This window comes from Solanum dulcamara, chromosome 2 (genome assembly GCF_947179165.1).
Source record: "Solanum dulcamara chromosome 2, daSolDulc1.2, whole genome shotgun sequence".
NCBI classification, from domain to species: Eukaryota; Viridiplantae; Streptophyta; class Magnoliopsida; order Solanales; family Solanaceae; genus Solanum; species Solanum dulcamara.
In genome coordinates, this window is record NC_077238.1 from 83,181,547 (window position 1) to 83,194,088 (window position 12,542).

Here is a 12,542-nt window from a genome sequence, read left to right on the forward strand (position 1 = left end):
TGAACTTATACAATAAAAATTGGATTAGATGAAATAATTCAAATATACAAACCTTTAAATCATGAAAATAAAAGGTAAGAATAGTACCTGTGTGGATTGACTCTTCTATGCCAATAAAAATTATCGAAAGATCTAAAAAAATAAAATTAAATATAATTTCTCTATGCCAATAAAAATTATCTAAAGATCTAAAAAAATAAAATTAAATATAACTTTTCTAATTGAAATCATGAGTCATAGAATTGAAGCTGAGAAGCCCTTAGAATCTTCGTTAAGTTGAACTCTATCATGAAGGGTTATTTAAGGATATGTGGGATATTGAAACGTTATGAAGAGTTATTTAGGTAAATGAGAAAATTTTAAGAAAGATTGAAATAGAAAATATATTTTTGTATAGAAGTTGCAAACAAGGGGAGGAATAAACATCGAATTGTAGCATAATGATTAATTAGAAATCGAAGAGTAAACAAATGAGAAAATAACCAAATCAGGACTCGTGTGAAGTATGAGTATGTAGCTGAAAATCCGATAATAAGTTAGGGGTCATTTGACTATTTTTCGTAAATAAATTGAATAGAAAGACATAAAAAAAGAAAATAAAGATAACAAAAAAGAGAAAAAACTAAAATAGACTATGAAATAAAACATAGAAAAAGAAAGGAATTAGAAATGTGCATTTAAACATTATACGAATTTCCTTTTCCTTTTTAGTTTTATTTTTTAACCACTTTTCAATCTCTGTTGTCCTTTTTTATTTGACATCTAAAAAAAAACTATAGAATTACATAATTTTAACTTTCTGTAAAAATAACTAAAGGGTCAAAGACAAGAGATAACACTCAATTTTATAATTGAGAATCATCAAAGTATAGTTACATAATATAGAGGTGAAAAAAGGTACACAACAGTTATTCTTAATATTTATTTCATCGGATATTTTAAAAAAAGATTTTATAATGTCAAGATAAAATTATTTCTTCACTACAGGATTTACTAAGATCAGAATGAACTTATATTTTTGAACTCTAACTCCGATAAAAAAAAATTATATGTATGATTTAATCAATCTATAAAAGTAATGTCTGAATATTTAGAAATGTTATCTCTACTATATATTGATTAATTTTCTTCTAAAATAGATCACCCTATGAGTTAATAATATTTTTTACAATCATTACTAATAAAACTTGAAATTTAATTTATATAAAGTGTCAATTCCAACAAATATTGAACTAAAACAAATTCTTGTTTTCGAAATGATTTGCCATCTGAGATGAATCTATTTCGTATATTGAAAAAAGGAATGATTCGTTGGGGTCAGGATTGTCATTTTTTTTATCATCCTAATATCTTTTCCTTAATTATTATATGTATCCGCGGAATTAATTTGGAAAAATAGTAGGGATATGCAAGAACAAACAATTTTTATCAGAAATATTCCTTTAATGAATATATATATATATAAGATTTTCTACCATTGCGTGAAGCGCAAGCAAATTCACTAGTTTATTATAAAAATGTTAATTGCTAGATGGGCACTTCCAACTTTACACGGTGCTTAAAAAATCATTAATATATTGAAAAACTTTACCATTTTGCCTTTTGTTTATATCAATGCAATATACATAGAGTATAAAAATAGCTAGTATTGGAAATTATTTACATTCAAAATCCCTAATTAATTATAGGGGTAAAATAGAACAAATTTAATTAATTTTATCTTGATTTAATAAGTGATCAAATAAAATAGAACAAACATTTTTAGTAAAATGCTCATCTAATATGGAACAGAGGTAGTACTAGCACTTCATTATTGATATATGCATGTTTGGCAAATCTATTTGAATTCAATATTTTATCTCACTGGTCATTAGATATGTGTTTTGCACGTTTGTCTCATGTTAATAATATATATATAATTTAAAAGATCATATGAAAATAACTAATGGTGATCCTATTCAATTGGGTCAATAAATTTCAACATCCTCATCTTTAATGCGCTTATCTCCTGGACATGAGAGTTCTTGATTGGTCAATATTTTACCCATATAATATAGTCGTTTTAGCCACTATTTTGTAGAACTTACATTTAAAGATTGAGAGACATTTTTGTCGCACACACAACAACATATATATGCGAGCCTCTATTTCATTCATCTCGTCCCAATATGACGTGTGACATCCGCCTTAAATCTTTCTATTACCTCAGACAATTGATCCTATACACTTGAAACTTGCTTGAATAACCTTGGTGTCAAGCGTTATGTCCACGTTTGCTTCATGGGACATGTCACCGAACTTGCACGCTAAGTACTTAGTTTTGATCTAGCTCAATTTGAGAGACCTTTTAATTCTAGGATCTGTCTCCAAAACTCATATATTTTGTTTATGTCACTTCGCGTCTCATCAAGAAGTACTTTATCATCGAGAAATAACATGCATCACAATACATCCTCTTTAAATGTGTCGCGTCAGAATATCCATAGCAAAGGAAATAAAAATGAGCTAAAAACAGATACACAATTGAAAATTGTTATGAGTGACCTCCCACACTCTTGACCCTAATCATAACACCATCTTATATCCTTAATTAATTACCCTATTGTATGTTGCAGACACACTCTTATTAACCCCTCAATATCTCCATACAAAGACTATATATCTTCTTAGAATATTTCAACTAACAATACACCATAAAAGCTATAGTAAAACTAAAAAGAATGTGTAGTGTATTGCTTTTTTGAATATTGACTACATATTTGCCCAACAAAAGTTTAGGTTTCTTATGTTTTGATAACCTTATAAAAAAAACAACAAAACAATTGGGGATAGGGGTATTTTAGTAAAGTAACCAATAAATAAATAAAATGTGTAAAATAGTACTTCTAGTACTAGTATAAATTGTGTTCCTAAGACGAGGGAATTGAACAACAGAGAGAAAGAGAGAGTCTCGGCAAACACGTCCCAAAACCGCCACCGCCTTCCTCTCTCTCCCACCATCAACTTCCAACACTCGTAGTACTACCCGAATCTCCAAAAACCCGTATCCACAATTTTCTTCTGAATCTGGTAACTGATCATTTTCCTTCATAATTTCTGCTATTTTTACGCAAAATCTTGAATACTTCACTGGCGGGAAATGCATTTTTCCACTTTTTTCTTTGTTCATTGAGATGAATATATCAAAATTGTAATTGGGTTTTTTTGATTTACGCATTTTAATGTAATGCTTGTTTATTTACATAAGTGTCAGGCCCAGAAATGTAGTGTCTTTGTTATATATGCACGGAGGAGCTCGATGCTGTTTTTGGGTTTCATTTTTTCTGATTTTGTAGGGTTTGTGTCATGTGGATTTTCGTCTATGCTTTGTACTGTAATTCTTGTTTACTATCCTAGCATGAATGCCATAAATGTCGGATCTTTATTGGAATACAGTAGTAAATTTATTTGTTGCAGATATTTTGGGATTCCTAAATCTTTATTTCATAGGGTTTGTCTAATGTGGAATTTCATGTAATGTGTGTTTAGCTACATCAGCATCTGTGCCAGAAATGTTGTGCCTTGGAATATTTGCATGCGGGCAGTGTGAATGTATTCTTTGCATATTTTTTTGGAATTTTTATGTCTTGAATTTATCGGGTTTCTGTCGTTTTCTTGTTTTTGTTTTGGTATATTGCAGGGTTTGGAAATGCCGTTATTTAAAAGAAAGCCATTTGCTTTGGTGGAAAAACCAAAGGATTTGAAGCCTAATGAACTCGTGTTCCAAATTCGTTTTACTAAAGAGATATTTAGGGATTATGGGTAACCCTTCAAAAATCATGATTTTTATTGAATTTATGATATTTTCTTGTTATTTGTGGTATTATTCTAATAAAATTACGTTGCTGAAAAATGTAGTGAATATCTGAGACGAATAAACCTGTATCGCCATAGGGTGTGGACGTGCAAATTGACAGGAAAGAACTACTTGACGTATGAGGAGGCTTTGGTTTCGGAGAAGAAGGCTGCAGAAGAAGTTCAGAAGTTCCCCGAGGAACTAGTGGCTCCAGTTCTTCGCGATGTCCAATTCAGTACGTCAATACATTCTTTTAGCTTTCGGAGTGAAATGGTTTTCTCACCTAACTAAAATTCTGTTGGAGTTTTTAGTATTAGAGATGATCTTAATTTTGCTCTTTCTTGTTTCAGTTGAATTACTTAATCTCCTAGAATTTATGTTTTAAGGTTCCAATATCACTGCTTTTTCCGAATCCCAACAAGAATGAAGTGCAAATAAAGAACCCAACCAGAATGGAGTGCAAAACACTTCATTGATGTAGTTATATCATCATATTCATGTTTTAGCCTTGTGTCTGAGAGTGGTGAACACTACCTCATTGTAATGTTTACTTCATGGTTTGCTGCTTGAATACATATTGCAACTTGTTCCAGCCATCCAAGGATCAAGTACAAAACTAATCAAATGGGAACTAGGTTTTTTCAATGTAGATGAAATGCCAACACCAAGCTTATCATTGAGCAGTCCCAAGCAGTACATAAAAGAGGGAACACTTATTGAACGTAGCTGAACAACAAGGAGTAACTCCAAATTGCTAGTCACACTTCCACAATCTAGATCATGAAAGTTCAAGACTCACCTGTCAATGTTCCCAACACTTGCTAGTGTAATTGTGTTATACATGTACTTGCTTAAGTGTTGCTTCAGTTTGTGGAGAACATTAGTAAATTTCGATATTAACTGATGGTTTTGCCACTTGCATTCATGCAAATATTTCCAGCAATATTATCTTTCTTAAATGATCCAGCGAGCTCGTTTATGTCATCATTTTCAATTTAGTTAGCAACAACAACAGCATACACAGTCCACAAGTGGAATTTGGGAAGGATGGGGTGTACGCAAACCTTACCTCTACCTTATGTAAGATTGTAAGGTAGAGAGGTTGTTTCCGGTAAATCCTCAGCTCAAGAAAAGCGTAGTTCATCATTACCCATAAATGAACTCTTGGTTTAGAATTATTAGGTTTAAGGATTCGGCAAGCTACTGTTTCAAACAAATGTGGATATAGATGTGATTGGATTTGCTTTTGTGTTACAATTCTGGTGTTGTTTTACACGTTCATTCTCTTGTAGTTTTTTGTATTGATGATCCTTGGTTATGACTGAATTGCAGGTATGCTCAGTTTAAAAGATCTTGGGGATGCTGTTGCTCAAAAACTGCAGGGCTGTCTTTCAGAAGGTAGTGAATTATATGGGAGGAAAAACAATCATGTATATTCCTGCAAAATTGAGAAAGTTGTGAAGGATGGTGAGAAAACTCGTTATGAGGTTGCATGGCTAGACAAATATGAAAGTTTGCCTGAGAATACAGCCATCGATGAAGAAGATCTGATTAGGTGCAAACTGCGATTTAGTAGAGCTTTTCTGAAGTCTTTTATCAGAGAATCTACATATCGAAGTATTCCTTGGGTCTTGCATGAAAAATTGGCAAAGAAGCATGGGATTCCAACTGATCCTCCAGATGATCTCAAAGACCTTTTTTTTATACAGGATGGAGTGGTTGTTATAAATAGGAAGAGAAAGAAAAATGAAGATAGAGTATGTGCTCTAGTAACTTTTACATACTATCCTGTTAATTTTGTCGCTTTCATGTACTAATAGTCTTGTTTATTCAGGAGGCTAAAGAGAATGGCTTCCAAGATCTCTGCGAACTAGGAAGAGGTACTGCTGATAGATTTTGGCTTGTTGTTATTTACTTTCTATTATAGAGAGTTGTTTTTTCTACTTATTGGTACTTACATTATCAAGGCTGATCAAGGATACTTACATTGCACCCAAGGTGTGGCCTAGTGGCCAATGAAGTGGGTTTAGAACCATTAGGTCTCAGATTCAAATCCCAGCAGAAAAAAAAAACACAAGGCCTGGTACCTGTTGATAGTGGGAGGTGACAAATATCCTGTGATCAAGGATACTACCTCATATATGTGAATATTTACTTAACTAAGTTTGCATCAGTCCTCTGCCTCTTTTTTTTTGAATGAGAGTTTCTAAGAGGTTGGCTAATTCATCTTTTTTTCTTTGGAGGCCCTTCTGATCGCTTTGGAATATTTGTTCTTCAATGGAAAGCATGGGATCAAAAAAGGCAATCAATCAGAATCTAGAAAATAACTCAAAAAATCTAACTGAGTCAAAAACAATACTTTCACAGGTCCGATAGGTTAGATAATATTTGAAGGGCTTGTTAGCGCCGTCTTTATCAACTTCGGAGAAAAAGACTAGGGCAGCGAATTAGAACAATCTCTTGAAATAGAGCTATCAGCGTTAATGGATCAAGATCTTCAAACTGTTACACATCTTGTAAATATTACATGTTTACTTTAAGTTTAACATCTTAGGTATATCCGGTGCTGTGACACATTATTCAGCAACACATTTATAAATTTCACTAAAACATGAAATTCAAGCAATTGTTTATATGGAAAAACTTGAAAAGAAAAATTACACAAATTGGACATCACTTACTTTTCCCCAACACAAATTGTTAGCTACAACACACAAATTGTTAGCAACAATTTGAGTATGTTTAATGATTACTTGGAAAGTTAAAAAGAAAATATGTTTACTTGGAAAGTATTATATTGGCATAGAAATGTCATGTTTACTTGGAAGTGTTACATGTTTGGGATTTTATAATTTAATAGAATCTTTTATTTAAAGAAAGATACCTTTTATTCCACCTTTATCCTTACATGTTGGAACTGGTAGGAATGATATGAAGCGTACTTCTGCTGTCTATTTTCTCGTGTACCATATTAATCCTTTGTCTTCACTGCATTGACATACGCAGAAGACAAACTGAAGGCACAGTCCATTAGATATCCAATCGATGATCTTTTGGTGCAATACACAGAGTCCGATAAACAGTTGGCTGAACACCCTCCTCCATGCAGGGAATTTAACATCCCAATGGAATGTGTAGGGGATCATTTGATGGTCTGGGACTTCTGTACCTCATTTGGCAGGTTATTGCACCTGTCACCATTCTCCCTTGAAGATTTTGAAAGGGCTGTCTGTCAAAAAGGCAGCAATATTGTTCTCATAACTGAATGTCATTCAGCCCTTCTTCGCTTTCTTTTGAAAAATAACAGTGAGTATTTCATAGCTGTACAGAAGAAAAGACCAAAGCTGAAGGTAATATTTGAATCATGTTATGTTCTCTTTCAAAGGTCATGAATTCTCAACTTTTGAAGGATTTGTTTTTTTCCAGACATATGATTGATTACATTCTTTAAAAAACAACTATTGAAGGATTTATGGTTTTTTCCCGGACATATGATTGACTAACCTTCTTGTGTAACACAATATGATCAAGTACCATATTTTGTGAACTCTGATGATATTAATATCTGTAAAAGACAAAGTTGGAACTTGTCCTGATGTGAGGCAAGCTCCAAAATCCTGAGGGAACTATTGCAGGGAGAGAGTCTCAAGAGATAATTCCCCAATGCCTCGATGCTGGGTGGGTGGAGGATTTCTGCATGTGTGGTATCTTGGATGTTTGCTGTGATATTAGTATTTTCTTTCTTTAAACTTTTTAAGGTTTTTGACTATGTCTTGTCTTGCATAATATATTTCTGCTCTGTTTCTTGGAATTCGGCAATTTGTATACTGTTGCGTATCTGTGTTATTTTATTAAGCATGTAAACTGTTTGAATTTTATACAGTTGAATGTATTTCCCACTACTAGTCATAATATTTGCTACTTTTAGTATAATTAATTTTATAAAAATGTTTCTCATGGATAACCTCTTGCCATTATAGGCAAGATGCACATGACCTGAAAATAATATATTGAAGCTCACATACCTTACTTTATAACCAAAAAAAAGAAGAATCAATTAAAGCTCACAGTTGAAATTCGAATTTATGAGTTCACTTCTATATTAAGATAAATTTATCAACGTATATATTTGCAAATTGACTCATAAATCAGAATATGTTTGACATATTTCACCAATGGGATATTTTTTCTCTTACAAGTAACTATTAACCATGCATTCTTGTTTACACCCTGATGATATAAGCTATACATTTCTTTGTTGAACACTGATAATTGTCTTATCTAAACCTTCCCTTTTTTGCTTCCAGATTACTTTAATCACCTGGACAGAGTATTTGTCCGATTTTTTGGAATTGACTGGTATTGTTGAATTGTCTAATCATGTTGCAACAATTAAGAGGGGTCACTACGGCCTTCTAGACATTAAGGCCAAATTGGCAATCTTGCGTGAACTGGTCTGTCGAGTCCTTGAGACAGAGTATTTTAAGGAGAAGTTGGATGAGGAAATTGAAAAGAAGTATGCACTTGCAGCAACAAGGAGAGAGGAAATTTTGGAAGAATCTAGGAAGAAGAGAGAAGACCATTTGAAAATCCAGTCTAATGGGAAGGAAGCAACAAAAGGGTGTGGCAACTCCTCAGATACTGGGAGCGATAACCACTTCAGAGAGAATGGAGATATGCCAAGTAGCAATGGCAAACAGACATCTGAATCAAAACATTCATTAGAAAACAGGTTTACTTTTCTGTACTTGAAGTTTTTCTGGAATTTGAATGGTAACTTCATGAGGTCGGTTTCTTATTTTCCGTTTTTCTCTGTCTCTTGTTGCTTCCTGTCTGATGATAGTGAACATGAGCTAGCAGTCTCCTCATTGAAAAATGCTAAGAAGAGAAAGGTTGACATCAAAAATGCTACAGCAAAGATGAATGCTTCTGATAAATTGATAAAGGATGAAGGGAAGGAAACATTAGAAAACAGGAGTATGGACCAAAGAGCTGCTCACAAAATGCGGAAGAATGAGATAAAGGAGCATCTTGAAAACAGGAGTAAGGAGCAAAGGGTGAGTACGATCTCCTCTCTCTATCTAGCTCTCTGGTTCTCTTTCTTCGACATACAAGCATGTTGTCTCATGTTAAACAGACAAGTGGACATACTGAAGTTTTCTTACCTAGATGTTTGTTGAAATGGCTTCATGGTGCAAATTGTGACTCAACATAAATGTTTTTTACTTGTATTTGTTGAAGATGTGTTCCTTATGTGTCTGCGTATTGCAGAAAGAATATCTTGAACGGGAAATAGAGAAAAGAGTAATACGCACCAATCCATTGGGAAAGGACAGAGATTATAATAGATATTGGTTTTTCCGCCGTGATGGAAGAATATTTGTTGAGAGTTCAGATTCCGTCGAGTGGGGCTATTACTCTTCCAATGAAGAGGTATAGATACTAGAACACATTTTCTCTTATGGTCTTCTCTTACGTTGTGATGATGTTCAACTTTTCTTTGTAACAGCTTGATGCTCTGATCGCATCACTGAATGTCAAGGGTGAAAGGGAGAGGGCTCTCAAAAAGCAACTCGAAAATCTCTACCACAAAATAAGGTGAGTTGAACTTCGGATGAAATACTTTCATTTGCCTATATTCTTTAATTGGAATCTTTGATGGGACTTAGAAGGAGACCACAGTTCCGAAAAAAGGAATCATGTAATGGAACTTGATGGTTGTTATTAGTCTTGATTCTTGAGGATTACGCTGAGGTGAGCTGAACTTTATTTTATTTGAATTTTGGAGGCAACTTAGAAAGAGCCCATGATACTAAGATCATGTGAGAACTTGGCTGGGTGGTCTCTTTGTCCTGTTGTTTTAAGCTACAGAATTTCTATATCCTCTGGACAACTGTTATTAGCCTATTGTCATGTGTGTTTTCTGCTTATATGCATGACATTTGCTGTTAATTATCTTTAAACTGTAGTCATGATCTATTTTAGAAACAGTGAGAGAGGCACAATAAAACCCATCCTCTCTTAATATTTAACGCTGATTGATTATTTCGTCAAGCTATTAGGGTTTAAATAATGAACTCTGCATGTTCTAAGAAAGGAGAATCAAAATTGTATAGTTACAGGAAGTAAATTAATCTAATTGATCCTAATCAAGATATACTATATTTACAAGCCCTAGCAATAGTTACAAAATTCTGAACCTACTCAAGTTGGTGCTTTTAGTAATCACATGTACTGAGCTTGCTACATATATTAACTTGTTCCGGGACCAGCGAGGGACTTGGTGAATTTATCTGCAAGTTGATCATGTGACTTCAATAATTTTGTGATAATTTCTCCCAAGGTATCTTTTTTTCAGCGAAATGACTATCAACTTCGATGTACTTGGTCTTCACATGAAACACTGGATATGATGCATTGTGAAGTGCACCTAATTATCACACATAAGTTTCATTTGACTATTCTCTCCAAACTTTAGTTCACTTATGCAGATGGTCTTGCAACTGTATTTTGTTTCTTGCTTTTTGAGGATACTAAATTTCCTCTTAGCTAGAACGTTGTATCCAGAGGTAGGGTGACCCTGCCCAATCTGCATATGTGTATTCAACAATCTGCTGATGTCCTCGATGTTCGTATTTTCTCTGGAGTAGATTTTCTATATCGAAGAATACGAATAAACTGTTTCCATTGGCTCATAAGGAGTATTCAAGTACTGACTCACAACACTTGCTGGGAAACCGATGTTAGGTCGAGTCACAATGACTTACTTTAACTTGCCTACCTACTTTCTACATCTTCCGCAATCAGAGGCTCCCTTTTCGGATCCATCGGAGTATCAATAGGCCTACAATTCATCATTCATGTCTCCTCAAGAATATAAGAACATACTTTCTTTGTGAAATGAACTTTATCTGGATTTATCAAACCTCAATGCCTAAGAAGTATATCAATTGATCTAGGTCCTTGGTCTGAAAATGTCGAAAAAGGTTATTCTTCAAGTTGGTACTTTTCTTTTTATCATTATATATGATGAGCATTTCATCAACATCGATCACTAAATACATACACAAATCTTGAGGCAATAGAACACATAAAGATCAGTCTCTCTGCGAGTCCTTACCTCACTCCTTTTGTTTACTCACATCACCTTTGTTCACTCTTCCACCTCGTGTCTTTAGGAGCACATGTTTTGTCCATAACTTCGCTCCAGGGAAAGACAAGTAACTTTTTGTGCTATTAAGTGTATATACTTACATTATTCAAAGGTTAATCCAAGATTAATTGTAAAAGCTAGTGTGTCCATGGTGAGTGAATCATTGGTGTAAAAGGGATGTAGGTGCTACTAACTTTTACTCCCTGGTACCTTATGCCCGTTGGTGTTGCTATCGTTGCAGCGAAACTCTATTTTATAGCTTCTTCTGTACACCTAAGCATTTTTGAGATTTTATCCGTCCCAACTTTTAGCGGCTCCGATTGTTTCTCCTTCATTTTCTCCCCAAACTCCATCTACCTTTCCCAACTCCATACGACTTGTTTGAATTGCGAATCTATAGATATAATCCATAGGTTGGGGCATGATAATTTACCCAATATTTAGAAAATGGTTCGTGGTTTGTACAAATTGTTTGCATCAGGCTGTAAGTCATGTCAACCCAGGAAAGCACAAACGATCTACATTTTCTCGTGTAATAAATGTGTAAGAGTTCCCTTTTCATTTGGTTCATTATGATGTTTGGCATCCCAATAGAGTTGGTCAACTTTGGGTTTTCAGTAATTTGTTTATTTCACTGATGATTGTTTTTTTTTTTATAAGGACAGTTTTATTGGTAAGATATCAAGCTCGTACATGATCATAAAAGATTCAACAACTAACGCAAAACATCAGACAATCAAGTAGCCCATCCTAACAAACCCAGAAAGATCATATATTGCTTAACCTTTATAATAAATAGATCATATATTGATCCACATTATCTAATCTACTACGATTACACCAAAAAATATAAATTTTGCAAACATGTATTCTTTATTCTAGAAATATGTCTCTTTTTTCCCTTCAAAGTATGCATTGTTCCTCTCCAACCAGATGGTCTGAAAACGCATATGGGAATAGTCTTCCAAATCTGTTTCAGGACTCTTGAGGTCCTTTATCTTTGCAATCATTCTTGTGAGCTTTTAATCTTCAAAGGTTTCCTCTCCATCTCTGAGTGTATGTGGTTTTACTTATTACAGCTTGGAACTTCAAAAGAGATCGAAGGAGGTGTCCCAGAAGGCAGCAACAGACGATGCTGATGTTCGGAGATCAACACGTGTCCGTGCTCCACCAAGAGATAATCCTGCTCTTGCCTTCTTGAAGTACGTTAACAAGTGGAAAGAAGACTAACCTAGAAACTATGGAAACATACTCTGCTGTTCAGAATTGGTATTGTAGTTGCAGCTAACCATCATGCCGTGATGAATATAGGGGTAAAGAAATTCGTCCTGCATTTTGTTGAAATGACAGCTCATTTTTTGGCAATTGAACGCTAGCCATGATAGGAATGGAATTTTGTTCTTTTTCATTCCTGTGATTATGGTACAAATGTAAGGCTACCGTTCCAATTTTGTATATGATGTTCATCGGCTGGTACTAACATTAGTATGTTCCTTTAATAATTTTGGTTATCGACATTTGATCATGTTGTGTTATGGAGTGGAAGTCATGCAG

At 34.1% G+C, this 12,542-nt stretch overlaps 1 protein-coding gene across 1 annotated transcript; it reads left to right on the top strand.

The window, feature by feature from the left end:
- The first annotated feature begins 2,922 nt into the window (after window positions 1–2,922).
- Window positions 2,923–12,523, top strand: LOC129881183 (uncharacterized). Its single transcript, XM_055955569.1, has 11 exons — window positions 2,923–3,069; window positions 3,680–3,801; window positions 3,898–4,070; window positions 5,168–5,592; window positions 5,670–5,715; window positions 6,842–7,185; window positions 8,143–8,567; window positions 8,679–8,892; window positions 9,107–9,268; window positions 9,345–9,433; window positions 12,068–12,523. The coding sequence occupies exons 2-11, from the start codon at window positions 3,689–3,691 to the stop codon at window positions 12,216–12,218; spliced, it is 2,142 nt and encodes a 713-aa protein (XP_055811544.1). The 5' UTR covers window positions 2,923–3,069; window positions 3,680–3,688; the 3' UTR covers window positions 12,219–12,523.
- Window positions 12,524–12,542: the final 19 nt, after the last annotated feature.